The sequence below is a fragment of the Panthera pardus genome, unplaced genomic scaffold, assembly GCF_024362965.1.
Source record: "Panthera pardus isolate Hobbes unplaced genomic scaffold, ASM2436296v1 HiC_scaffold_24, whole genome shotgun sequence".
Lineage (NCBI taxonomy): Eukaryota > Metazoa > Chordata > Mammalia > Carnivora > Felidae > Panthera > Panthera pardus.
Genome location: NW_026526810.1, coordinates 42612430 through 42639836, shown reverse-complemented (window position 1 = coordinate 42639836; position 27407 = coordinate 42612430). Strand labels below are relative to the sequence as shown.

Below are 27407 nucleotides of genomic sequence, written 5' to 3'. Positions count from 1 at the left end.
TTTTCCCCTAATGTTGTATTATTACAAACAATGCTGGAAAAGAACCTTAGACACATCACTTTGTAATTTGTGAAAGTTCAAGAGGTGTAATTGATAGAACAAAAGACATACTGATTTGTAATGTTTGATAGATACTGGAATATTATTCTCCAAAGAGGTTTTAATAATTTTCAGTTTCTCTAGTAACATATAAAAAGACTTTTCCTCCACATCTCCCTAATACATTGTTCTACTAAAGTTGTTTTTTTTTTTTTCATTTGCTTCTTGATATGATAAATATAATTATCACTGAGGACTTTTAACTTGAATTTACCTTACTAGCGATGAGTTTAAATACTTTTCATGTGTTAAAAAGCCAATCATGCCTCATCAAAGTTTTGTTCATTTTTTTTATTGGTTTATGGATTTTTGATCTAAAGGATATCATTCTCTATTAAGGAAATTGATCTTTGTCTTGATAAGTGCTGCCAACATAATTTCTGTCCTATCCTCTCTTATTTTGCTTTTAGCATTTTCCATGTGTATACTTTTTAAATTACTTTGTTAGGTGTTTAATTTTATAGCTTCTAGAGTTTATATCCTATTGAGCAATACTTTCCCTATTTTGCGATGATTGTAAAAATCTGATCCCATTTTTTTTAATCTAGAATTTTGATAGTTTCTTCATGTTTAAATGTGTGCCTCATCTGGAGTTTGTTATGATGTAAGTTGTCATGGAGACATTGTTTTACAGTAATGTTTTACAGCAACTTTGGGAAAAAAAGTGAAGTATGAATTACAGTGCAGAATTAAATCAACCAATAGTGCTTTGCTTTGTATTCCATCCATTTCTTTTTAAAATATAGTGTGGAATACTGTAAAAAAAAAAAAAAGACATGTTTTAGTATCTAACAAATATTTCTGTAAATTGCTTTTGTGACATAGCAAATGTGAAATGAATTGTTAAATTAGGTTTAGGAATAAAATTTTTTATTTCTTTTCTAACCTCATCATCTGAAATTCTAAAAACAAAAACAAAACAAAACCCCAAGCCCTAAATTTTACTAGTTAAAACTATGCAATTCCTCGTAGATTTTTGTACACTAATAAATGTTTTAAAAGACAAAGAAGAAATTAAAAGAGGTTTCCTCAAGTTCATATACTTTAAAAAATTTGAAGCCTCCAAAGTTATTTTAAAAATAGATAAATTGGTAGGTATAAACTTTTTAGGGAAAAATGACTAGGAATAACTGGGGAAGCTGAGGAGGGGGAGTACAAACAAACACAAATGCTTTAATCCTTTCAAGAACCTATGCTGTGGTTTTCCACATAAATTGCATTTGTTCTTAGCATAGCACTTTCTTAAAAAAACATATTTTGCCTTTTAGAAATAATTTTAATGTTTTTTCAGTTATTATCAAAAGCCATATAGGATTGGCTATGCTAATTATGGTGTTGTTCGAAGATATCTGACTCTTTTAGTTAAAAAAAAAGGGGGAGAGATTCTGTATTTGAACAATGTGCACTCTAGGTTATTCTCCTAATCAATTTAAATGTTGAAAATTTGTGTGAAAAACATAGTGGTGACCATGGTAGATGTTGAAATACTAGGAAATCTGGTAAATATTGAGCAAGGGAAGCCCCAAAGATAAATTTTTTCTTACTTCACCATTATCTCTATGTGTGAGGTGGTTTAAGCCCTCCAAATTTGTCAATCCATGCAATGAAAAATTTGTGTATAAGACACTAAGATAGATGCTAGGATGCCAAGGTAAATAACTCAAAGCCTCGTTTTTGAAGTTCATTTTCCATTGCGCAGTTAACAAAGTATAGTCATAGACCGGTAACATCAACATTATTTGGGAACTTAGAAATGCACATCAGAGCCCTCCCACCCAGCCCCTACACACACACACACACACACACACACACACACACACACACACACGCATGCACGCACAGGAGCTATTGAATCAGAAACTCTAAGGCTGGGATCTAGCATTCTGTTTTTTCATTTACAGGTGATTCTGATACTCAGGTTTGAGAATCCCTGATGTACCCAAAACTCAAAGGGTAATTATGATACAGTGTAGAAAGAACTGTCAGAAAGAAAAGATGGAGTGTTTTGTGAACACAGAGGAGGCTCAAATACTGCCCTGCAAGGGATTAAAGGGAATCATTGGAGGCTTTCATGAAGAAGTGACTTCCAAGAACACATATAAAAAGTAAGAAAGAATATAAAGAATAAGTAAGAGTTAAGCAAGTGGGGTGTATTAGGAAAAAGAAGGATGGCATATGGCGAGGGAAAAGAGTCAAGAGAGATCATTACAAAATGAAGGAGGGCTGCACATATGCAAAATCTCAGAGGCTTATGAGGGGGTTTCATCCTTCCCAAAACCGAAAGCTGGAACAACAGTGACCAGCCACAGTGCCAATCTGGTCATGAGGCTTAATCACAAATCTTTTAATAGTAATAATAGTGAAAGCAGTACTGGTGAAATCAGATGAGACTGAAGAGAAAAGCAGATGCTTTGTAAGCTAAATTAAGGAGTTTGGATTTATTCTGAAGGAAATGCAGTGCTTCTAAAATATTAAGTAGAAACATGGCATGATCAGATTTGTGTTCTATAAAGATGGGTCTGGCTGCAGAATAGAGAATTAATCGGAGGGTTGAGTCTAGAAGCAAGGAGAGCAGCTAATGGGCTATTTGGGTAATCCAGCTTAAATTCATTTTCTAATAGATCCTGACTTGTTCTTGATGAAATAATTTATTTATGAAAATATATCCGAGGTCTTCAGTGTGTATTGAGTAAGAATAATGCATATGGAAAGATTAAAGTCTTATCTTTTATTTTTTAATGTTTATTTATTTTTGAGAGAGAGAGAGAGAGACACGCAGAGAGAGATCATGCACACAAGTGGGGGAGGTGCAGAGAGAGAGAGAGAATCCCAAGCAGGCTCCACACTGTCAGCACAGAGCCCAACGTGGGTCTCAAACCCACAAACTGTGAGATCAGGACCTGAGCTGAAGTCAGACACTTAACTGACTGAGCCACCCAGGTGCCTCAAACCTCATCTTTTAAATAAGGTTTTCTAACTTGGGGATCCTGAATAACCGTAGGTGTTCATAAAAAGTAAGGGAAAATTAAATGCATTTTCAGCGTATTAAAAAATCCAGCAGGAATCATACCTTTTTGTAAAGGAAAATTAAAAAAAAAAAAATTTTTGCTTCTTTCATTTTGGCTGAAGTTACATCAATTTAGTATCCATACTCTGAGCCCTGAATGCTGATTAAAAACTCCATCTTGATCTTTACGTATCACTGGAGAGCAAAACATGAGAAAGTGCTTTTTGCTTAACTGATGTGGTGTGAAAGAAGAAGTGATAGGATCTATGGAAGAAAATTGAATACATGTATCTTGATACTTAAAGATTATAAACCGTGACGTTATCTATTTGATATAGCTGGACCTAAGTGAATTAGGTGGCTCCTTGAGTATTAGAAAACTGACCTGAAATGAAAATAAAAAATAAGCTGCCTGAAAATGGTTCAGTTTTTGAGATGAAAATGATATTTTATTTGTAATTAATTATCCTCAGAGCTGCTGTGAGAGGGAAAGGCATCAGCTTCCATGAAAGCCCTGTGCTCTTGGTATTTGAGCAGGGCCCTATTTCAGTGTTCATTTTTCTCAAGCATAGGGAGCCTACTGAGGTTTAATGCTATTTTGTTCACATTCAGATTCATTTCCTTTCATCTTCTGAGTGGCAGATGCTTTTGTAATCTGATCGACCTGATAACAGTTTGTACTTTTAGTGACGGACAGTATAAATTCAATTTAGTAACTTCTTTTATGGAAGCAAACTGATATGAATCTAAATTAAAAAAGTCTAAAACTTTTATGGAAAATAGAGGTACCAGATCTAAGGTTCACCTCAAGACATTGGAAATGTAATGTAGTACTGATTGTCCTAAGTGTGTCCCTCCTTAGGTGACTTCATGGACCTTATTTAATGTAATTTGTTTCTAGAAAGTGCTGGTAGCACACTTGTCTAGTGATTGATTCTTGCTGATCACTAGTGGTGTGAACTAGAAAACCATGCGTGAAATGCGTTCACACATACCAGAAATGCGTTCTAGCATACTAGGACCACTTTTGGCTGGACGTAAGACTAATCCAACTGGGTCATAACCACTAAGGCTACTCCAATTCCACATGCCATTGCTGTTCCTAGCACCATATCTGGAGCAGTAGTTTTGATTGAATTGCAAAGAATCTAGCTACTGAGATGGTGCAATCTCTCCATTCTGAATTTGACTGACATTTCTTTTTTTCCTGACAGAGGAGATCCCATTCCGAGCATTAAACTGTTCTCTGTCACAGCCCTAGACTGTTTTAATGACCCTCCCAGACTTAACTGTCCTGCTGTGTTCCTGACTTAACTAAATTCAGTGACCTCACTGAGCTCCTTCCTCTGTACCCTTCTCCCCGCTTTAGTCTGCTCACCTCCAGAAGCTAAGTTCACTGTGCCCACCAGCAATCTCTTCATCATCTTCATAATACCTTGGGGGAAGGGTGATTCTCTGGGCACTGCCCATGAGCACTGCACTAAAGTATTTTTCATTTATTCAAATTTATTTCTTCTATTTGCAAGATATCCTTTGCATTACATAGTAATCTGCATAGAAATCCATATTAATTTACAATTTTACATGTCAGCTATAAGTACTGGGAGACTCAGCCTTTATGAGAAGAGTGTCTTTCTGGTCATTACTCATGTGACAAATTTCTTAAGCTCCCCTTTGTCCCGTTGCTCACACTGGACTCCCAGAAGCAGCTCCATCCTTGTGACCACAGTGAAACATTCTTCAGGACTTGTTCTGTTACACTGTGTTTTATGAAGGATTAGCACTTAGACTGCTCATCTTATTCAGTTGTAAAAATACTGGTTTTTTTCTAAAGGACGAAAAATGTACCAGTTTTCTGCACTTTGAAGGTATTTAGAATTATGTTAACTTGTATGACCTTTGAAGCATTATAGGTAAAAGTAGACTAGGAGGATTTGGTTAGTTGTTCCATAGTAGAAAAGCACTTTAGGACATTGCCCGTGTGTTATTTCCTATTGTTATTAATGGCTCCATTTGAGATCAAGCATCACTCCCTCAGATACAAAGACCTTATTTTTACTTTAAAAGCATCTTTTAATTATTACTATCCTATTATTCAGAATTAATTACTGATGTTCATCTACATATAATTTTATTGATGCATTTCCTACCTGCTGTACAACAGATTTCGTTCCATAACATGGCAAAATGTTATAAAGAAGCTGACAGCTTAGGGTACTTATGTTTAGCCCTTCCAGATTTCCCTTATGGCTTTACAGATGTGGATTTTAATCCTGCTTTGTATTTTCCCCGAGATTTATCCCCTAGCCCAAAGTTAGATCCCTGAGGTGAAAAGCATTCTTGTCTGAAAACATTTTATTATTTTACTTATGTGCACACGGACACACACACACATCTCTACCTTGTACCTGTAGTTTTTTGTTGTTCTTTTTGGTATCTTGGTTCTACATGGTTTGTGTGCTAGAATCATAAATATTATCTGTTAATTGGTTTGAAAATGACTAATTGTTTAACTCAGGATATAGGCAGCAATTCTAATTCCAGTTTGCTGGAAGAAACAAGTCTGACACATTGATTAGAAGAGGAAGTCTCTCAGTGATATCTCTGTTAACCATCACCTTGCAAACGGATGGTGTTTTATTGTGGCATAGTGCCTCAGTGCTCACAAACACTGTACAGAAAATCCATAGAAGATATTTTTCTTCATTTCCCTGAAAAATAACCAACCTGTCTTTAAGACGTATTCGGAAAGCACTCGATTGTATGCGTATGATACACTCAGTTATCTAAGTGCTGCAAGGCACTAAAGTTAACAGAAAACAAAGCAGGACATTATTCCCTAAGACCCACTTAGATCAAGAATTATTGCACTCTGGTGTTGCTGTTTTCTCATGAACCTTAGGAGCTAAAAATGACCTTACAATCATGAAATTTAATTATGCATGAGATGAGCTATTAATAACAGTTATTACTTATTAATTTCAAGCTTTGATAGTGAATCTTCATATTAAAACTATTTCTTAAAAGTTATCAGAAGTCACCAAGAAAATATAACAAAGCGTACCAACTCCCATACATCTTATATTCAAAGCAAAGCAAACAAATCCTCTCCAATATGGTTCACATTTTCTTCCTTTTCTGCCTTTTTTTTTCAATAAAGCTTTCCTGTTACTATATTCACGTGTTCCAGCTCTACCTATGCTGACAGTCTCAATTTAAATACTATTTATCTATAAAGATGTCTTTTTATTTTTTTTTATTGATTTATTTTTCAAACATAAAATTTATTGTCAGATTGGTTTCCCTACAACACCCAGTGCTCGTTCCAACAGGTGCCCTCCTCAATACCCATCACCCACCCTCCCCTCCCTTCCACCCCCCATCAACCCTCAGTTTGTTCTCAGTTTTTTTTTAAATTTTTTTTTAATGTTTATTCATTGAGAGACAGAGAGAGACAGAGCGTGAGCAGGGGAGGGGCCAAGAGAGACAGGGAGACACAGAATGTGAAGCAGGCTCCAGGCTCTGAGCTGTCAGCACAGAGCCTGATGCGGGGCTCGAACTCACAAACTGCGAGATCATGACCCGAGCCGAAGTCGGACGCTCAACTGACTGAGCCACCCAGGTGCCCCTGTTCTCGTTTTTAAGAGGCTCTTATGTTTTGGCTCCCTCCCTCTCTAACCTTTTTTTTTCTTCCCCTCCCCCATGGTCTTCTGTTAAGTTTCTCAGGATCCACATAAGAGTGAAAACACGGTATCTGTCTTTCTCTGTATGACTTATTTCACTTAGCATAACACTCTCCAGTTCCATCCACGTTGCTACAGAGGGCCATATTTCATTCTTTCTCCTTGCCACATAGTATTCCATTTTGTATATAAACCACAGTTTCTTTATCCATTCATCAGTTGATGGACACTTAGGCTCTTTCCATAATTTGGCTATTGTTGAAAGTGCTGCTCTAAACATTGGGGTACAAGTGCCCCTATGCATCAGCACTCCTGTATCCCTTGAGTAAATTCCTAACAGTGCTATTGCTGGGCCATAGGGTAAACAATCAACAAAACTAAAAGGCAAACAATGGAATGGGAAAAGATATTTGCAAATTACATATCAGACAAAGGGCTAGTATCCAAAATCTATAAAGAACTCACCAAACTCCACACCTGAAAAACAAATAATCCAGTGAAGAAATGGGCAGAAAACATGAATAGACACTTCTCTAAAGAAGACATCCAGATGGCCAACAGGCACATGGAAAGATGCTCAACGTCGCTCCTTATCAGGGAAATACAAATCAAAACCACACTCAGATATCACCTCATGCCAGTCAGAGTGTCTAAAATGAACAAATCAGGAGACTATAGATGCTGGAGAGGATGTGGAGAAATGGGAACCCTCTTGCACTGTTAGTGGGAATGCAAACTGGTGTAGCCGCTCTGGAAAACAGTGTGGAGGTTCCTCAAAAAATTAAAAGTATAAAGATTTCTTGATAGATCTTACAGTAAATGATTTCTCCTCAGTCTGACCTCTTACTTGGGAATAGTTCCACTTCCTATTATTGTTATTTTTTGCAAGTCTTAGCTTACCTATTACACCATAGGCCCTTTGGAAGAAGGATTTGCATCGGATTCATTTCTGAGAATACCTTTCTTCTTCTTCCCCACCTATATACAGTGCCTTATACTTGTTATATGTTCAATAATACTGGTGGAATGAATGAATTCAAAATAAGTATTGAAAAGTTTCTAAAGGGAAAATGCAAATGATTCAAGAAATTATAGTTACTGTGGCTAGAGAAGTTGAGAAACCAAATTTTAATTTTATTTAAATTTAAATGGCCACATTTGACTAGTGGCTTTATGTTGAAAAACACAGCTCTGGAACTTAGAGCGACTATTGAAAATTCACACTGTTTACAACACTTGAGTTGGACCAGCTCCACTAGGATAAGATCCCCTGGATTGTACAAGTGTTGGATTGACTCTTAAGTTTTCCACTCAAGGCTTTTATTTCACCCTAGTTCCAGACCTGCGTTCCAGTAAATATTAACAAGTGTTTCTTACCACTGATACTTTGCCTTATATTGTTTTGTCTCCATTAAGCCACAGATGGCCCATTACTTGAAACTTTTATTACTTGAAACTCATTATTCAAGAACAGTATTATCTATAGAATGGATTGTTCACAGATCTAAGAAATGTCCTTTTTACTATTGTGAGAGTCAGGATGTGTTTGCTTTTACCCTGTCCCTGTGCCTTGGTAGTTTGTTCACTATCAGACCTTCTTTATATAATCAAGTCAAATGTAATCTCTTCTGTGAAACAATACATGGTACTTTGTGTATTTACTTCTCCTGACAAAATGGGATTTGAGTACTGGTTAAGCAGTGTTACCTAAACAAGTTGTTGAACTTGCCTAAGCCTCACTTCTTCTCCCAACACCTGCGCCTAAAACATAATGATTCTGACAACCAATTCCTGTTTGTTATCTTAAAAACTCCTTAATGAGTGCCTGCTCTATGCCTGGTATTTACATTCAATGCAGATAATTTTTGCAGCAAGGGAGATTTGGTTTTCTGTTATATAAAATAGATCTAGGTCAATAATTACATAAGCAATTGTGTTAAATGTCTGTCATGACTGCAAAGCTCCTGTTTTAGAAACTGAAACAGAGTAGGCATTTGTTAAACAGAACTTTTTAATATGATTCTTCTATTATTATTAAGGTTGAGCAGTCTTTTTCATTAAGTCCAGAGAATAAATGAGTCAGTATGGCATTACTGTGCTGAACAACTATAAATTTATTTCAACTATAGTTTTTTTAATTAAAAATAACAGCACAACAACTATAATCCTCTCTTCCATTTGCTGTTAGAATCATCTCTTTCATGAAATAATGATTTGTTCAAATATACCTTATAAGGACCTACCAGAGCTACAAATGAAGGAAAAAAAGGGTTTTGTCTAATTACAAGTGATAAAGTTGTGTTTTTACATCCACAAGAAAATTATATAAGTAGTGTAGGTTAAAGGATTATAAACCAAAGAAAAGTTGAATTTTGAATGTTGGTTCCACCAGTTGAACGGTGGGGTATTACCTTTTTATTTCATTTTAATGTTGTTAGTTTTGAACTGCAGTAATTTCAGGCAAGGTTAATTTGGAGATTTTTCTCCCTCAACAGAAATAATGCCTTTGCTGAATCCCTTTCTTTTCTTTACTTGCTTATTGCAAGCCACATTTACAACTAAATTGGTAATTGACTATTTGGATCACTGTTCCCTATGCAACACTAAATTCGTAAGTAACGATTCAGGCATTAATAAGAAGCCATATAATTTAAAAAAATGCACCACCAATTTTATGTTTACCCAATGAATTGATAAGTCCAGAAGGAAATACTAGATGGGTGCTATCAGCTGTAAAATTAAAGATAGGATATGAAGAAAGCATAGCATTCCTTTGGTTATTTGCTGATGAGTTAATCTAGTTTGAGATTCTTAGATTTTCCTTTTCTATTTTTTATTGATTAAATTTTCACTGATTTATATTTCCTCTATTGGGTGGATGAGCAATGAAGAAAAGTGCCCCTTGGATCAGTCAACTTGCATGCCTCAAAGAGGAAATAAAGGGGAAAACCAAAGGGATATGAGGGCCTGTCCTTTTCTAGTTATCGATCTTAACATTTTCTACTTTTTTAAAGAAAATGGTAGTTGGTTGTATTAGAATCTCTGATTAGTCAGAGATCCTCAGCATTGACTGCATACTCTACTCATGTTTTTAATGGTGATAAGAAATAATAGACAACATTTGTTTCTTATGAACTCATTGGTTGTATTGAATGCCATTGAATTTTTCTATGTCATTATCACTGGTATATTATGGCAATGCTATAGAGCTAACACATGGCATTTCTATAAACAGCATTTATTTAGTGCTTTCATCAACTACTTGAATCTCCCTCTATGCACAGATTAAAAAAAAAAAACCATTAGGAGATGGAAGTCAACTGATACCTGATCCTTTTACTGACCCCATTTAGCATGGCTGTTAAACATTGATAAATAATCAGCTTTAGAAAAACAGCACCCTAGTGACTGTCTATTTTTGCTAAGTCTCACATAAATTTTGGAAACTTGAATTACCCTCAAGCAATTTAGCTCACTACATATAATCAATAAATTCCTCACAAGGAAATACAGACATTTAGGCATACAGTTTGCTTACTTGCATTAAGCCTAGAGAAAAAAATAGCCCTTGAAATCTCTAAGGCTCCTTTCAGTTCTACAACTCTTGGACTGTGAGCACTCTCACAGTTATATCGTATCATGACATTTGCAGGTTCCTCAATGCTAATTCTTCTCAAATTACCCCTGACTCTATCTTGACTTTTAATCTACTTTTGACAAAATAGGAATTTAGTGTTTCCTAGTTGATCCTTCTGATATCTAAAACGACATTTGTCATCTTTTTATTTATAGATTTCATTTTACAAGCCAGTACTCCAAAGACTATTTACAGCTTTTGATCTATACTAAGAATCTTTCACCTTAGTATCTGGATAAGGTATAAGCATGTAAATTTCTTATAAGTAGCATAATAAATCTAAATTTAAAAAAATCCCATTGACACAAGCTTAAACAAAATATCAATCTTCATTAGAATGTAAATGTCCATTAATTATTTTTTTATTTGGAATGATTATCAACCACTTGTAGGAAATGTATAGAACAGATGCCCTTAGGTCCAGTAAAACACTACCCATCCTCCCTTCTTGTCATCAACATGGCGCTCTGTTAAGTTCCCAAGTTGAATAAACATATCCAACTCATCTAAAAATTTTTTTGATGGTCTGAGGCTTGTCAGTAGTTCTTAGTTAACTAGTCTGTTGTGGATAAGACATCTTACAGAAAGTTTCAATGTGATGTAATGAAATTATAGGTCTTACAACTCTGTTTGGTATCTCTAATCTTATTTCCATGGGAAATTACTGGATTCTCATGATTTACCTATGGTTTTACTCCAGTTTTTTACTCCTTAATAATGGTCATATGTCATATTGGTGGGTTTTATCTTATTTGTACCTGTTCTCAATAATCTCCTTTTATTAAGAGCCCAGAGTACTTCTTAAATTCTTATTTTGAAAAATATCTTAAGAAAAACTCATAAACACTTAGGTTTTAAAAAACAATGAGGGACACCTGGGTGGCTCAGTCAGTTAAACATCCAATTCTTGATTTAAGCTCAGGCCATGATCTTACAGTTCATGACAGCACAGAGCGTGCTTAGGTTCCTCTCTCTCTCCCTCTCTCCCTCTCTCCCTCTCTCCCTCTCTCCCTCTCTCCCTCTCCCTCTCTCCCTCTCCCTCTCTCTCTCCCCTGATCCTGCCCTCTCTGTCTCTCTCTTTTTGTTTCTCTCTCACAAATAAATAAACTTTATCCATTCATCAGTTGATGGACATTTAGGCTCTTTCCATAATTTGGCTATTGTTGAAAGTGTTGTTGTTTATATACACAATGGAATACTACTTGGCAATGAGAAAGAATGAAATATGGCCTTTTGTAGCAACGTGGATGGAACTGGACAGTGTTATACTAAGTGAAAAAAGTCCTACAGAGAAAGACAGATACCATATGTTTTCACTCTTATGTGGATCCTGAGAAACTTAACAAAAGACCATGGGGAGGGGAAGAAAAAAAAAAGGTTAGAGAGGGAGGGAGCCAAAACATAAGAGACTCTTAAAAACAGAATAAACAGAGGGTTGATGGGGGTAGGAAGGAGAATAAACTGAGGTGATGGGCATTGAGGAGGGCACCTGTTGGGATGAGCACTGGATGTTGTATGGAAACCAATTTGACAATAAATTTCATTTTAAAATAATAATAAATAAACTTTAATAAATAAGTTATTTATTTAAAGCTATTTAATTTTACTTGTTTTTAAATTGATGTAAGTGGAATCATACTGAATACACTCTTCTGTGTCGTGGTCTTTTTCCTTGGCATTATGTATTTCAGATTTATATGTGCTGTATGTCACAGTTTATTTTAGGTTGAGTCCCTAGAAATAGATTCCGAGGTGGAGAATCACCTGCAGTTCTACCTAAGAGTGCTCTAAAGCAGTGTTGTCCAATGGAAATTTATGTAATAGCGAAAGGGTTCTATATCTACACTGCCTTATATAGTGGCCATAGCCTATAGCCACATATGACTATTGACTATTTGAATTAATTTAACTTTTTAAATGTTTTATTCATTTACTTTTGAAAGAGAGAGAGTGTGCAAGCAGGGAGGGGCAGAGAGAGAGAAGAAGACAGAGAATCCGAAGCAGGTTCCAGGCTCTGAGCCATCATTGCAGAGCCTGATACAGGGCTCGAACTCACTAACCGTGAGATCATGACCTGAGCTGAAATCAGATGCTTGACCGACTTAGCCACCCAGACTCCCCTTGAATGAATTTAAATATAAATTTAAAGATCTTCATGTAGCTAATGGGCTACGGTATTTGACGACACAGCTCTAGAGAGACATCTATAAGGAAGCAGGAAAGGCAGGATCCAGCAGGTGGAGAAGCTGATTTACAATATGATTATATATGAGAGTTCAGTTAATCCTACAGGAAGGCCTGGAGGTGGGATTGGTCTTTAGAACTGACCCCAGTTGAGGCAAAGTAACAGAGCTATGGTATCACAGCATAAGCTGATCATTAGTACTGCATTTTAGAAGAGGGAGTAACTTGGGTGAATCAGTTCCTTGCTTCTGAGTGCAATTCCTAGTAAAGAACACATCTATACTCTTTCAGCAGCTGCTATTACCAGCATCAAGGGAATTGTGCTTGGCCCTAAAGAGGGAATCTGAGCAGAACACCACAGTATCTACTGCACAGTTGGCCATTCACTTTCAGTACTCTATGGAAATTCCATTATACAAATAAATCACAATTTATATATTCTGCAGATGATAGAGAGTTGGGTTGTTTCCAGTTTGAGGAAGTGTGGCTATTGTAGACAGTGCTTCTCTAGACATTTCTGTAGATGGCTCCTGGTCAATGAATGGAAAAGTGTCTCTAGGGTATATACCTATAAGTGGAATTATTAGGAGTTAGCATATCTTTATAATTGATTTTATAAGATAATGTAAAGCTGTGTTATAAAATGGTTGTGTATTTTACGAATCACAACTCTTCATTCAGCATCTCAGTTGTGTCAGCTGAGAGGCTTACTCAGAATATCTATTCAACCATTCAGCAGGTTGGACTTTGTAACATCATCTCCCTCCCCCAAACCCCTGAATAAAGTGTTAAAATAACTTTTACCCAGCAGTGGTTAGCAGAGTTCTAAGACAACTCTCAATGAGTCATGCTCCTGTATAATGCTTTTCCCTGAAGTGTGGGAAGAATCTGTGACTTGCTTCTAGCCAACAGAATATGGCAAAACAAACAAACAAAACACATAAACCTAAAACAGAAATTTAAACCCATGATTAGATTATGTTATGTAGTAAATGCAAAAGGGTTTTACAGATTAATTAAGGTCCCTAATCAGTTTGGCTGTGAATTAATGAAAAGAGGGATCAAACTGGGTAGACCTCCTAATTGGTCACCACTTTAAAATGAAACTTGGCCCTTTTCTGCATTTGGAGGGCAAGTTTCTCTGGGTTCTACAGATAGAAGGAAATGAATTCTGCCAACAGTCACATAGACATGCTTCAGATGTGATCCCATCCTGAGGACCCTGAGCCTCAGATGAGATCCCATTCCTGGCTGAAACCTTGGTTACAGCCTTGTGGGACACTGAGCAGAGTACCCAGCTATGCCAAGCCTGGATGCCTGACCCATAGAAACTGTCAGACAATAAATGTCTGCTATTTAAAGCTGCTAAAACTAGGGTAATTTGTCACAAAGCAACAGAAAACAAATACACCTGCTTAGCAGCAAAATTTCTGTGACTTTCTAATTCCCTCTATTTCATTTCCTTGGGTTCTTCATATTTGGAGAGAGAGACATTACTATTTCTTTTTTTAAAAAAAGTTTATTTATTTTGAGAGAGAGAGAAGGTGGGGTGGGGGGTAGAGAGAGAGAGAGTCTCAAGAAAGCTCCACACTGCCCAATGTGGAGCTCGAACTCATGAAACGTGAGATCATGACCCTGAGCCAAAATCAAGAGTCAGATACTTAACCAACTGAGCAACTCAGGCCCACTATTATCTCTTAGGAGAATTTTTAATCCATTGAAAAGAGACAGTATACTTCAAATTGTTGCAGTGTAATATCCAGTTGTAACTGCTTCTTTTAACAGTTATATTCCCTTTTTGAAAGAAATTATCAGTTTGAAGGATAAAATATTTAAAAATCACTTTCCTGAAACTTCTAAGAATAGCTAAGCTTGAGAAGATAAAATGTAAGGATTTTCACTGTGCTTCGAGATTCCTTTAAAGACACAAAGGGTTTTAGAAGATAATGACAGAAACAAAAGGAAAATGTGGATGATACCTAAAACATAGCCAGAAAAGCCTACAGAGAGTTCACATTTATAAAGAGCAATGGGGTTGTATTAATTCAGATAAAACCATCTGCTTAGACAAATAAACTCAAATATGAGTCATGTTTTATTCTTACTCATGTAAAATCTGTAAAACTGGATGCTCTTGAATATACAAGTGGTTCTTCCTGTCACACTTTGGATTCTCTGAAAGCAGAGCCTACAAAAGGAACTTGTCATAGTTTATTTGAGACGTGACCCTGGAAAGAGAAGTTTAATAGGTGGAGAAACGGAAAATGTGGAAATCAGAAAAGCAATAAAGGGTGCTAGAATGAGCTTTTGTCTATGTTGTCAGTTGAGGCTCTGTTCCCTTGGGAGCCTAGTGGGAAACCACATAGAACATACCTCACAATTATTCCAATGGAGGGTGGGAGTGTAGTGGGTTGAGTAGTGTCTCCCCAAAAGATATGTCCACCCAGAACCTCAGAGTGTGACCTTACATGGAGCAAAGACCTTTGCAGATATAATTAAAATAAGCATCTAGAGATAAGAGTAAGGTTTTAAATCCAATTACAGATGTTTTAATAAGAGGCAGGAAAGAAGACAACAGACACAGAGAGAAAGAACATATAAATATAGAGGCAAAGGTTGGAATTATGCATATGCAGACCAAAGACTGTCATAAGTTGGCCAGTCATCAAAAGTTAGGAGAAGGACATGGAAGAAATTCAACCTTTAGAAAGAGGCAACCCAGCCAACATCCTGATTTTGGACTTCTCAGCTCCAGAACTGTGAAAGAACACAGTTCTGTTTAAACCTGCCAAGTCTGTGGTATTTTGTCACAGTAGCCCTAGGAAGCTAATACAGGAGACTGAGCTATTGACCCTTTTCACACCTCTGGGCCACTTGAATGTGCACAGAATGGCTACCTGTGATTTTATAAGAGGCCCCAAGCAGCAAAGCAGAGAGACATTGCAGCAAGTGCTTCATTTGGGACTCTGGCAACGTACATGGAATTGCTCACCAGAGATGCATTGATATCAGGTGTGCTGAAGGAATATGACACTGCATCCACAAGCACCTTATTCAGTCTTCCAGCAGCGATTTAGAGAACCAAGTCCCTTTCTTCTTATGATTCTACCATCTTAAACATGACAGTAAAGTGGCTATGCTTTTGCACAGCAAACCAGAAGAAAAGAGCATAGAGGATTATATGTGCAAGTTTAGTATGCTATAGCACTTCTCACATTCTACTGGCTAGCACTCGGTTACATTTCCACAACTACCTGCAAAGGAGGCTGGGAAATAAAGTTGTTCTGCTTACCTGTTGCTGTGTAACAATACCAAATCTCAGTGGCTAAAAAAATTATCTTGTTTATTAATCTATGTCTGCTATTTGGACAGGACCCAGTTGGGATGGCTTATCTCTGCTCCATGCAGCACTAACTGAGATGGCTCTATTAGAGCTCAGGTTTGGGGGTGGGGGGGGGGGTGGCGGCAGAGGTCCACTTCCAAGATGGCTTACACACATGGCTGGAAAGTTGGAAACAGCTGTCATCTTTCAGATGAAACCTCTGAAGGCTTAGCTGAAGGTGATATCAAGGAACCTTAGTGTATTTCCTTGTGGGCCTCTCCATAGATTGATTACATTTGTCTCAAGGGTAAATTGCACTCACTCCCAACACCTTACAAAATTATTTTCCTATTATAGTATCAGGTTCATGCTTGAGTTTCAAAATCACTCTAAATTATGTCCAGATGCAAATGAAGCTCTGTTGGTCCCATTTCTGAAGTGTGTTTCCTCTTGATCTAAATATCTGGAAACTACACAGCCATGTTGTCTGCGCCCCCCCCCCCCACCACATGCCCGATATACAGTGGTGACATGGAAATAGTATAACAGAAACATATTTCTGTTCAAAAATAGGAAGCACATGACAGTCACTTGAACATAGAAATTCTGAAATGTAACTAGGAACACGTTGTCAGTTCTTACTTGGAGCTTAGTCCTGCTGTCTGGAAATTATTCTCTTTGACTCCTGCCTCCATTTTCTGGGCTTTTAGCCTTGACCCTACGTCATTTATCCTTCTTCATTGTTACAACTGAGTAGCCTTCTAGTCTACTTCTTGCCCATAGAAGTTTAGAGATTCAAAATCCTCTTTTCATTTTATACTAACTTAATTCCTTTCTGTCCAGACTGATACAATTTATTTCAAATATCTGTAAGCATTCCATTAGACAAAAATAGCACTCATGTTTCTTTCTGAGACAGACCTTCTCTATCTTGGATGGAAAATTATGGGCTATAGGACAATGAACTTAAGATTCATAGAAGTCTTTCTGTCTAGTGGAAATGAACTATAAGGCACAACTTCCTTAAGATTCTTAGAAACTCTACTAGGTATACCTTAAATATTCATAAAGCTCTCAGAAAACTTGCTTTGGACCTAGATATTTTTCATGATCTTAGAGTCATACCAGTAAAGCACCCTGGATTTGATATGTTCCCTGAAGCTATCTCTCACATTGAAAGCCTTGCGTTCTGGAGGGGTTAAGGATGAAAAAGTTTTATTTTTGAACCCAGGAAATCCTGGTTTCTCTATATTTCCTATAAATTCTGCTTGGAAAATGATGTATTTGGTTTTTAGCTCCCTTCTTTTTTCCAGCTATTATCTTATTCTACATGGGTGTAAGAAACCACTTGGCATGTTCATTCTACTAAATCCACCAGCTCACATTATATTTTCTACTTCCTGCATTTATTGTAGGTAACAATGTTGAAAATTTTCCCCACTAAATAATAGGAGTCACCTTCTAGCTGGCCTAAATAATTTCCTCACCGGCCTTCACGTTCTCATAGGCAAGTCCTCTGATTTCATTAATGACCTTCTTGAAATTCTTCTAGCTTCTGCCTACCACCACTTAGTTCCAGATCATTGCCTCATGTTTTAAGTTTGTGTTACATTAATGACCCACTTCGAGTATCAAATTCTGTTCCAGTTATCTATATTGAGTACCAAACCTCCCCAAAACTTAATGGTTTAAGACAATAACAATAGCTTACTTCAGTCACAAATAAGCAATTTGAGCAGGGCTGGGTGGTAAAGTCTCATTTCTGCTCTATGTGGAGATGGAAGGTCTACTTCTCACATGCTTACTCATATGGCTAGCAAGTTGGTGCTGGCTGTCAGCTGGGAACTATACCACATCTGCCGGTTGGTTCTTCTCCATGTGGACCTCTCCAAAGAGTACTTTAGCATTTTCACAGTTCACTGACTGGATTTCAGGAGCAGGTGGTCCAAAAGACGGGAATTGGGAATTGCCAGCTTCTTAAAACCATCCTGAAAACAGGTCACTTCTGTCATATTCTATTGGTAAAAGTCATCCATATTCAAGGGAAGGAAATAAAGACATACCTTTTAATGGAAAAATTGTCAAATAATTTAAAGTCCTCTTTAATCCTCCACTGTAATGTAACTGTGTACTCAAGGAAAAAGGGAAACTGATTTAGGGAACCGCTATCCAGTTTCTGCCACAATGTATTCCAGTCATTTAAAACAATACCCATATGTTCAGTGGGTATGAAGTTACAGTTACACAAATGAATTAAGATCTAGAGATCTGCTGTACAAAATATAGTGCCTATGGTTAACAATATAATTTGCATTTAAAAATCATTAAGAGGTTAGATCTCATATTAAATGCCTTATCACATGTAGGGTAGGGGAAGAAAGCAAAGGGACATAAGGAAACTTTGGGGGATGATGGATAGGTTTATTACCTTGTTTTTAGTGATGGTATCATGGAGGTATGCATATGTCCAAACTTATCAAACTGTATATATTAAATATCTGCAGTTTTTGTATATTAATTATACCTCAGTAGAGCTCTTAAAAACAATAACCATATATTTTTAATCAATATCATATCAAATGCTTAAAGCTTATGGGTTATGTTTTCTCTGTAATTATAGTTATAGGCATATAATCAAAGTATATTAAAAAGACACTTGACATGTGGTCAATTTTTAGGTACAATGTAGACAAGGGATTTTTCTACATGCCTCTTAATTTCCAGGGATTTATGACATTTGGAGAGATATTATATTTAGAAAGTTTTCCTTATGCTGTAATAAAATCTTCTGTATTGAAAATTTTACTCGCAAGAACTAGGTTTTTCTTAATCACACAAGACAAATCTAATTGATCTTTTAATCTCTTCCTATACCACAGCCCATCATGTATTTGAAGTCAGCTATCTTGGTTCTCTTGAGTTTTGTCCAAGCACTACTAGTTCTTTTATAGGTGTAGTATCTTCAATGGAAAATAAGTGCCAGCCAAATGTGACCGGTTGCATTTTTCCTTTTTGATGTAAGTTTAATTTATGTAAAGAGAAGAGGGAAAAACTATAGTTTACCCACTAAACTAAAAACTTTAGTTTACCCACTAAAATAGTTTTGTATTCAAGAAAGTTTCTTATGCATCTCTCTTGGGATTCTAATAAGAGTGTTATCAGTTGGGTAAACTATATACCATATGCTATGAATTTAATTAAAGGCAAGTATTCACCTGTTACAATAATAAACATCCTCTTATTGAATATATTCTGCCTATAGACTTGCTAGAAGGATCAGAAACAGAATTGGGTATGTGTGATCCTATTTCAATATTAGAAATCTGAAGTTGAAAAAATTAAATCCTTTTCCAAATTGTACAAGTTAATATCAACCTAAGAGCAAAATATAAGTTTCTGATTCTATGTTCAATGATTTTTTTTTCTATTACACCATGCTGTTAAGTAATTTGTATATTTAAATCTACATTTAGAGCTATGATACTTTATAGGTATGTATTTATGGATCACTTAACTGTGTATAATCTGTTCAAATTCAAGGAACCATTTAGTGCTGTTAAAAGCCATTATGAATGTCCAAACACTTTGATATGCAGTTTTGGCAATTTAAAGGTCAAGATATTTTGGACTTGTTGGAATTGAAAGGACCTAGTAAAGATTATTCAAATATTTTGCTGCAGTAAAAATGAATTATTCTAATATATGCATTTTTTCTTTCTAACTAGATTAGCAGTGTTAATTTTCAGTAATTAATCTTATTTAAGACCACTAGTTGCTCAATTTTTGCTCTCAGCAACGTATATTTAGTTATTTCAGTAGATCAGTAATTTCCTAATGACTGTTAATTTAGAAAGTAATGTTTTAGAAATGGTCTAACAGAGGAGTTTATCAACACTTGGAAGAGGCACCACATAAACATCCAGAAAGATATTCCATCTCCTCTTAAAATTAGGGAACTATATGTAGTTGAAAATTTCTCAGATGTAAAGGTAAAACAGAAGTCTTTTGTTATCATGACAAAATGTAAAATCTAGCAAATCCCTAACTGATATTGATACCTAAAAGGAATTCTATCACTCTTCTTCCTAAGCAAATAAGGCCTTTTTTTTACCTGACTCAATTACAAGTCAGTACTTGGGTCCTGACTCTTCCTATGAATATGAGGATTTCAGAAGAATATATCTGTATGTTTAAGTCCAGATTCCCAGGCCATACCTCCATTTACTCTGATTTTATAGCTCCGCACCAGAGGCTCTAAAGTCATATGTATTTCTTATAAGTAACCCAGATGATTCTGATGTACATGATGTATGGACAGACTTAGAAAACATTGGTCAGTAGCTTCTTTGAATGTAGTTTCATATTTCACTCCTTAGTGTGTTTCTTATAGATTCTCAATGTTGCAGTTTACATGGCCCTGGGTTTAAAAAGCCAATTATACAATAATTCATGGAATCATAATATATGCTCTGCCCCAGAGCTGTCCCAGAAAGGCAAAGAAAGGTAGCACAACTTTATTTGCACTGAAAGATTAGTTTTCTTATCCATGGTATGGCCAGAATACTAAAGGCTATTCATTAAATGTATGATCAAAATCCATCTCATTCATCCCAATTTTCCAAAATCTCTCCCATTCATTTCCAGAGTTTAAGTTACTTAATATATATCAGTAAAATTTGGTGAGAGAAGAAGGCATCTCTGATAGTGACATTAAAGAGTACTAGCAGAAAATACTTTTAAAGTCGGTAGATCAAAGATGATGAACTTGGAAATGGTTGAAGTAAGTGATGAACTGAATTTTGCCAGAAGCAAAAAAGAAAAATAATAATGGGAAGTATTGATACCATCTTTAAAAGGATGCCCCTTTATATAGATATAGAGAGAGACTTAGATCATCAATTAAAATTATTAATGTTTCCATTTAGCATTGGCTCTCAAACTTTTTAAATTATAAACCCTGTAATAAGCTCTATTAATCAGTAACTTAATTTGCTTCTTTATGACTTAGCAAACAAAATCCAACTCTATCTTCTTTTTAACTGGAATAATTTTTAACTCAGTGAGAAAGGGGTCAGAGCAAAGTAGGCTCCCTGGAGAACATGAAGTTTACAAGGTTTGGGTGTTCTGATTTTTAGGACCTTACATGACCTCAAATGGGCCACTTTTAATTTTTTTTTTAATGTTTATTTTTGAGAGAGACAGAGGACGAGCCAGGGAGGGGCAGAGAGAGAGGGAGACACAGAATTCGAAGCAGGCTCCAGGCTCCGAACTGCCAGCACAGAGCCTGACACGGGGCTCAAACTCATGAACTGTGAGATCATGACCTGAGCTGAAGTTGGACACTTAACTGACTGAGCCACCCAGGTGCCCCTTGGATGGACCACTTTAAACCATGTCAGCCTTAGTTTTCTCATCTCTAGAATGCAGAAATTACAATAGTTGTCTGTAGCCTTTTCAGTAGTACAATGTAATTAAAGAACAAAGGAAAGAGGTACAGTGGTGGTCTATGAGCTCTTGGCAAAAGCTGAGAAGTGAGACAAAATATTTGCATTTACTTATGCCTTTCTGTTTCTGTTTCACCTTCCTCTGGACCAAAATCAATGCTTGTTCCAGCACTTCTAGCACTCTGACCAGACATTTAAATCTCTTTTCCTGCTTTTACTGTGCCTCAGTAACACATCCAACACCATTTCCTTGATTTCCTTTTTTTCCCTAAGTTTTATTTATTTATTTATTTATTTATTTATTTATTTATTTATGGAAAGAGAGCAAGTAGGGGAGGGCTAGAGAGAGAATCCCAAGCAGGCTCTGCACTGTCAGTGCAGAGCCCAACACGGGGCTCAAACTCATCCTTAGATCATGACTTGAGCCGAGGTTGGAGTCCTTAGCCCACTGAGCCACACAGGTGCCCCCAAGTCTTTATTACTTACTCCTCCTCTTCTCTCAGGGTAGAAATTCCTAGCTATTATTTCTCACTTATCTGCAAGACTCTATGGCCTGACTTGGAAGAAGCCATGTTTTTCATTCGTTTGATGCCATTTGTCCCCACATACACTGAATTCTATTCTCTCCCATTTCAACAGGGGCCTCACTACCCCATCTAGGTCTATCTTTCATAAAATTGTATTATTTTCCTTTTTTTTATTTATTTTCCCCAGTGTCTTCCTTCTTACCAAATATTCTCCCTTTCTTTGAGTAATCTTATTTACTCCATAATTTCAGCTATCACATATATCCTGGAATTCTTCTAGCTACATCAGCAGTCCAGAATATTGCTTTAAATTCCAGACTGATCTACATAATTACTTTCTGGATAGTTCCACTTGATTTTTCCCTCTCTCTCTTCTTTCTCACCAGTTAGGCAATGAGTTCTATCAACTTATTAATAATTTCATAAGTAGTTTCATAAATCTATCAATTTTCCTTAGTACCTATTTCATAAGTTTAACTTCTCTTAAACTTCCTGCGACTGCCAAATCATTTAAACATAAATGTAGTTAAGTAAGTAGACTCAAGTTTGAAATCTTCTAATGGTCCTCATCTAATATGGTTTAAATGTTAATTCCTTGATATGACGCACAAGATCCTAAAAGATTTAACCCATATCTCTGTAGACTTTTGTTTCCCAAAGTATGTTCAGAGGAAGATTTATTCTGTGGAAAGTTTTACAAGATGGGATATTGGGAGTAGAAGGGGAATAGAGGTCTTTGTAAGTTGCAAATATATTTGAGAAACTCATGTTCCATTGTTAGCCCTCAGCATAGCGGTTTTCAAACTAGTCTCTGAACTAGGAGCACCAGCGTTACTAGAAACTTCATTATGTATGCAGATCCTCAGGCCTCACCCTACACTTGGTGAATCAGCAACTCTGGGAAAGGGACCAACAGTCTGTGTATTAGCAAGCCTTCCTAACAATGCTGATAAAACACTAAAGTTTGAGTACCACCATCTTAGAGAATCACAATGCACATTAGCATGTTACTCCAGGATATCTAGAAATAATCTGTTTAACTTTGTTTTAAGCAGGTATTTTCTCAATTTGTTTGAGCATGGACTGTGTTTATGTGTGTGTATAACTAATACTAACTTCCAATAGAATGAATGTTAGAGAAACACCCTTTGTCAGAAGCTTGTAGCCTCAGATTACTAATAATTGCCTAATTATGTATCTGTTGTGTAGTTTTGCATTTAAATATCCCCTTACTTTACTAAATTTCTTCCCCCAACTTTTGTTTAGCCAACTCCTTAGAGGAAATATTTCAAAATTTTATGCTTATTAAACAAATACATGGAATGCCACAGCCATATTTTATAACAAGTTTAGAAGTGTTGTCCAAGTTCCACATTAATATGAAGATGGCATCTGTTATTTCAACACTTTCTTTTTTACATGTAATGGTTATCTCTATGTTGATCTCTTCATGAAATATTTTCATATTTTCTCATTTGATACTATAAAAGTATAGTGTATATCTTATCAGCTTGTCTATTAAAGCTTTTCTGTATTGAAATATTCTTTATAAAAGTGACCATTGGAGGGGCACATGGGTAGCTCAGTCTGTTAAGTGTCTGACTTCTGCTTAGGTCACGATCTCATGGTTCATAGGTTCGAGCTCTGTGCTGGGCTCTTCATTGAAGATATGGAGCCTGATTGGGATTCTCTCTCTCTCTTTCTGTCAAATAAGCAGACTTAAAAAAGTGACCATTGGAAACGGTGACCTCACATGCTGGCTACTTTCCATTTTCACAAATTCTCTCCCATTATACTCTCACAGTCTTTCAAGTCTCTTTCCTCAATAATCTATTAAGAAAATAGTATTTAGTCACTGTAATTCTAATTATCATAATTAAAATTGATCTGTTCAGTTATATTTTTATAAACTGATTATATTCTCATTTGTTCATTGTCGTTAATGAGTTTATAATTATATATTATCTTACATAGTATAAATATTATAAAATATATTTTATTATGATAAATATTAATTTGTAAGGGTTTCAGTAAATATTAGCGTACTTATTACCAGATTCCTGAATTTCCACTACATTACCTTAATTTTTCTGATCATAAGCTCAAATGTAATAGATTTCTAAGATACTAATAATATGCTTCTTAGAAAAAAATAATTCTTAAGAAATCTGGTAAATATTACAGTATACATGATTCTGCCCCATCCTTTCAAACATACAGTCTTTTAAAGTGCATTATTAAATTAGGGAAAGCTTGGTTTCTTATAATGTCGTGTGATTTGTAAAAACTTAATGATTCAACATTCAGTTTGGTTTATTCTGGTTCAACATAAAGAATTTGATGAAAAATGGTACCGTCTATAATCTTCTGATGTCATAATAAAAAGTGATGAGAGTATAATGTGTGACAGCTAAGGAACTTTGGAATTAATGCCTATTCAACTGTTATTTTTTCCTTCTTTCCATATTATTCTTTGCAGAATGACAAATGTTGGACATGTCATCTATACTCATTTCATTTAATCACATTACTTGAAAAAAATGAGACATATAGTTGGGCTAAATATGAATCATGATGATTAATTACAGTATTAATCAAGTTCAAATACATTTGACAAACAAATGCTGTGGCCATCAGAACTAATTTCGCTTAAAACCTTTATAAATATCTACCAGGTTCTCCCAACTTCTAAATACATCATAGAGGAAGAAATCTATTGAGCTTAATGTGATAAGTAAATAATCACATTATTGTGACAGTAATAAAATCTTGTTCACAAAATAAAGATGAATTTAAACAGAAAATGTAACTTGAAAGTACAAAGATGGATATTTTTAAGCCTGTATTTCTGCCTAATTTTCTTCTTGAAGATCTTCTGATGTACCTTGATGTACCTCCGGGATTGAAAGAGGAAGGCTGCCAAGAAGTTTCAAGTGGTTATTAGGGACCAGATATACAAGGTTCTTAAGAACCTTTGGAGAGTACTTATAGTTTATTTTGGAAATTTGAAGTAATTTGTGCCAGCCACTAATTTTGGACTAATTGAGCACTCCAACATTTAATATCTATTGCATTTTGGGCATAAAGGTAAATCAGCAGCACTTGGAAGTACCTTAGGAAAATATATGTCCCTAAAGGTACATTATAGTCTGTGTACAGAGGTCTCTAATAGTAAGTGGATTCAACATAGGGCTGTATTTTAACTTCAGGGAGAACAATAACGTGGTGATGACTCGTTCAGATCTGGTTGCAAGTCTTGGGCAGCATTAGAAAGTATGCATACAACCATTTGGCAGAGGGTGGCTGATCTTTGGATGAGATGTTGGAAATGGCAGTAGTTTGGGCCAAATAAAATATGATATACCTTTTATACCAGAGAACCCATGAATTTCCTGAGCCACAAATTGAAGTTTTCAGATATCGTGGACCTATAAGCTTACAAATCATTTGATAAAAATAATTAGGGAAGCCATATGCTTCCTATGGTCCCTATGGTCTGTGTCTTTGTCTTTTTTGCCTAATTATTTAAAGTAAATGTAGAAGAAGTGCTCGAAGAATACCCACCAAACAAAAGAATTTTATGTGTTGAGTATGAAGTTGATATGTGAAACATTCAAGATTGTTATTGTACTTTGTTCATCTCAATGTAAATTTAGATCATCCTGGACAACACTCTCTAGAGCTTGAGAATTCATGAAGCACGATAAATCAAGGATTCAAATATGATTTAAACACACACACACACACACACATGAAAGATAGACTTACATACTTTTCATTTAACTAGATGCATTTGTGGGTGGAATAAGAGTGTTCCAGACCATTCGTGGAACATTTATATACTGTAGAATTTAACGGTACTGGCTTGAGTTCTGCCCACTTACCACCAATGTAACTGTGAACAAAATATTTAGGCAGGATGAATTTCACACATATGCACATGCACACACCCCCACACACCTTTGTACACACGGAAAACAACCTCCCTCCTTGGAAGAAGCCACATTAAAGGGATAATTTCTATAATAATAATTCCTAAGAATATGAGTTACAATTGAGAAAGAGCAACTTCCAGTCTAGAGCCAAAGAACTTAGAAATACAAGCCTACGCTCGCCATTGTGATTTTATCCAATGGGATGTCATTCAATGAAGAAAGGAAACCTGACTTTAATAGCTTTGGTTCACATGACCTAAGAATTTTTCTGTAACCACTTTTCTCTGATCTGTCCATTTGACACTGATAAACTAAAGTCATACCATTTAACCTTTTTTTTTTTTTTTTTTTTTTTTTTTTTAATGTTGCGTGACCTTGTGAGCAGAGTAAGAAACAGGACATTCCTCGGGAAGATCAGGGACCATCTACCAAGAATTTGGATTTTTGGCCCCAGCTTATTACACTGATGGTCACTATTATTGATGAGGATAAAACTGCCTACACACCTGTCCTGAATCAGTAAGTATGCTGTCTTGGAAATGAATGGATTTTATTCCACTAAAGTTAAGAAAACATAAAATATTTGAAGCATGGTTTATACTCTCATTGGAAAAGTTTGTTTTCCAAAATTAAATGTTCTAAAATTAAGCTATATAAAGCAGGATTTTTTATTTTTATTAGTAAATATCAATTCAGAGATATTTTAAATTTTTACTTCAAGACCGTTAGAATGAGATTCTTTGGATAGAGAGACAAATATTTCCCAGAATTTATTTTTATTTGATGTAGAAAAGTTTCTTCTTTCCTTTGATTCCTTTCATGACTATCTCATTATCTCAAAAAAGAAAAAAAAACCCACAAAACTATCTCACTGCACTTCCCCCAAAACTAAAAAGAATGTCAAAATTATTAATTATATTTCATTGTGACTTGTAATAATAAAAATTTTTCAAAAAAAGCTTGCTTTCAAAATAGATACCATGGATTTAATGCAATATTTAATGCTGTTTTTTAAAGTTTATTTATTTATTTTGAGAGACTGAGAACGCTCACCCTAGTGGAGGAGGAGCAGAGAGAGTGAGAGAGAGAACCCTAAGTAGGCTCTGTGCTTGGCAGCGCAGAACCCCATGTGGTCCTCAGTCTCAGAAACCATGAGATCATGACCTGAGCTGAGATCCAGAGTCAGAATCTTAACCGACTGATCCAGGTGCCCCAATGCCATATTTAGTAGAGTAAGTCCATTTTCTCAAATAACAATGCAAGCCTATGCCTCTATACATAGAATTTGTAAATTATGACCAGATAGACAAGGCAGATGAATTAAAACTCATGACTATTCTAGAATAGCAGATTCTAGAGGAGTCTAAAATTATCAACTCTTCAAAATGCCACTTGCTAGGAGACCTTGGGCAAATTATCTAATTTCCCTGAGTCTCAGTTTGCTCATATGTGAAATAAGGATGTATTACTAGATAATATCCAAGATGCTGTCCAACTTTAATGTTGCACATTTAGTATTTATTTTATGCCCACATATTGAGGGCTATACAGAAAAAGCAAAGTAACGGC

The 27407-nt window shown here is 35.8% G+C and overlaps 1 protein-coding gene across 6 annotated transcripts in view; it reads left to right on the top strand.

Annotated features, from left to right (window-relative positions):
• UNC13C (unc-13 homolog C) overlaps window positions 1–27407 on the top strand; it is a 610270-nt gene that overhangs the window by 372266 nt on the left and 210597 nt on the right. For all 6 annotated transcript variants that reach the window (XM_019442067.2, XM_019442063.2, XM_053889051.1 and 3 more), the window contains exon 21: window positions 26224–26357. In XM_019442067.2, coding sequence (XP_019297612.2) covers window positions 26224–26357 — 134 coding nt within the window. The remainder of the gene's footprint in view (window positions 1–26223; window positions 26358–27407) is intronic.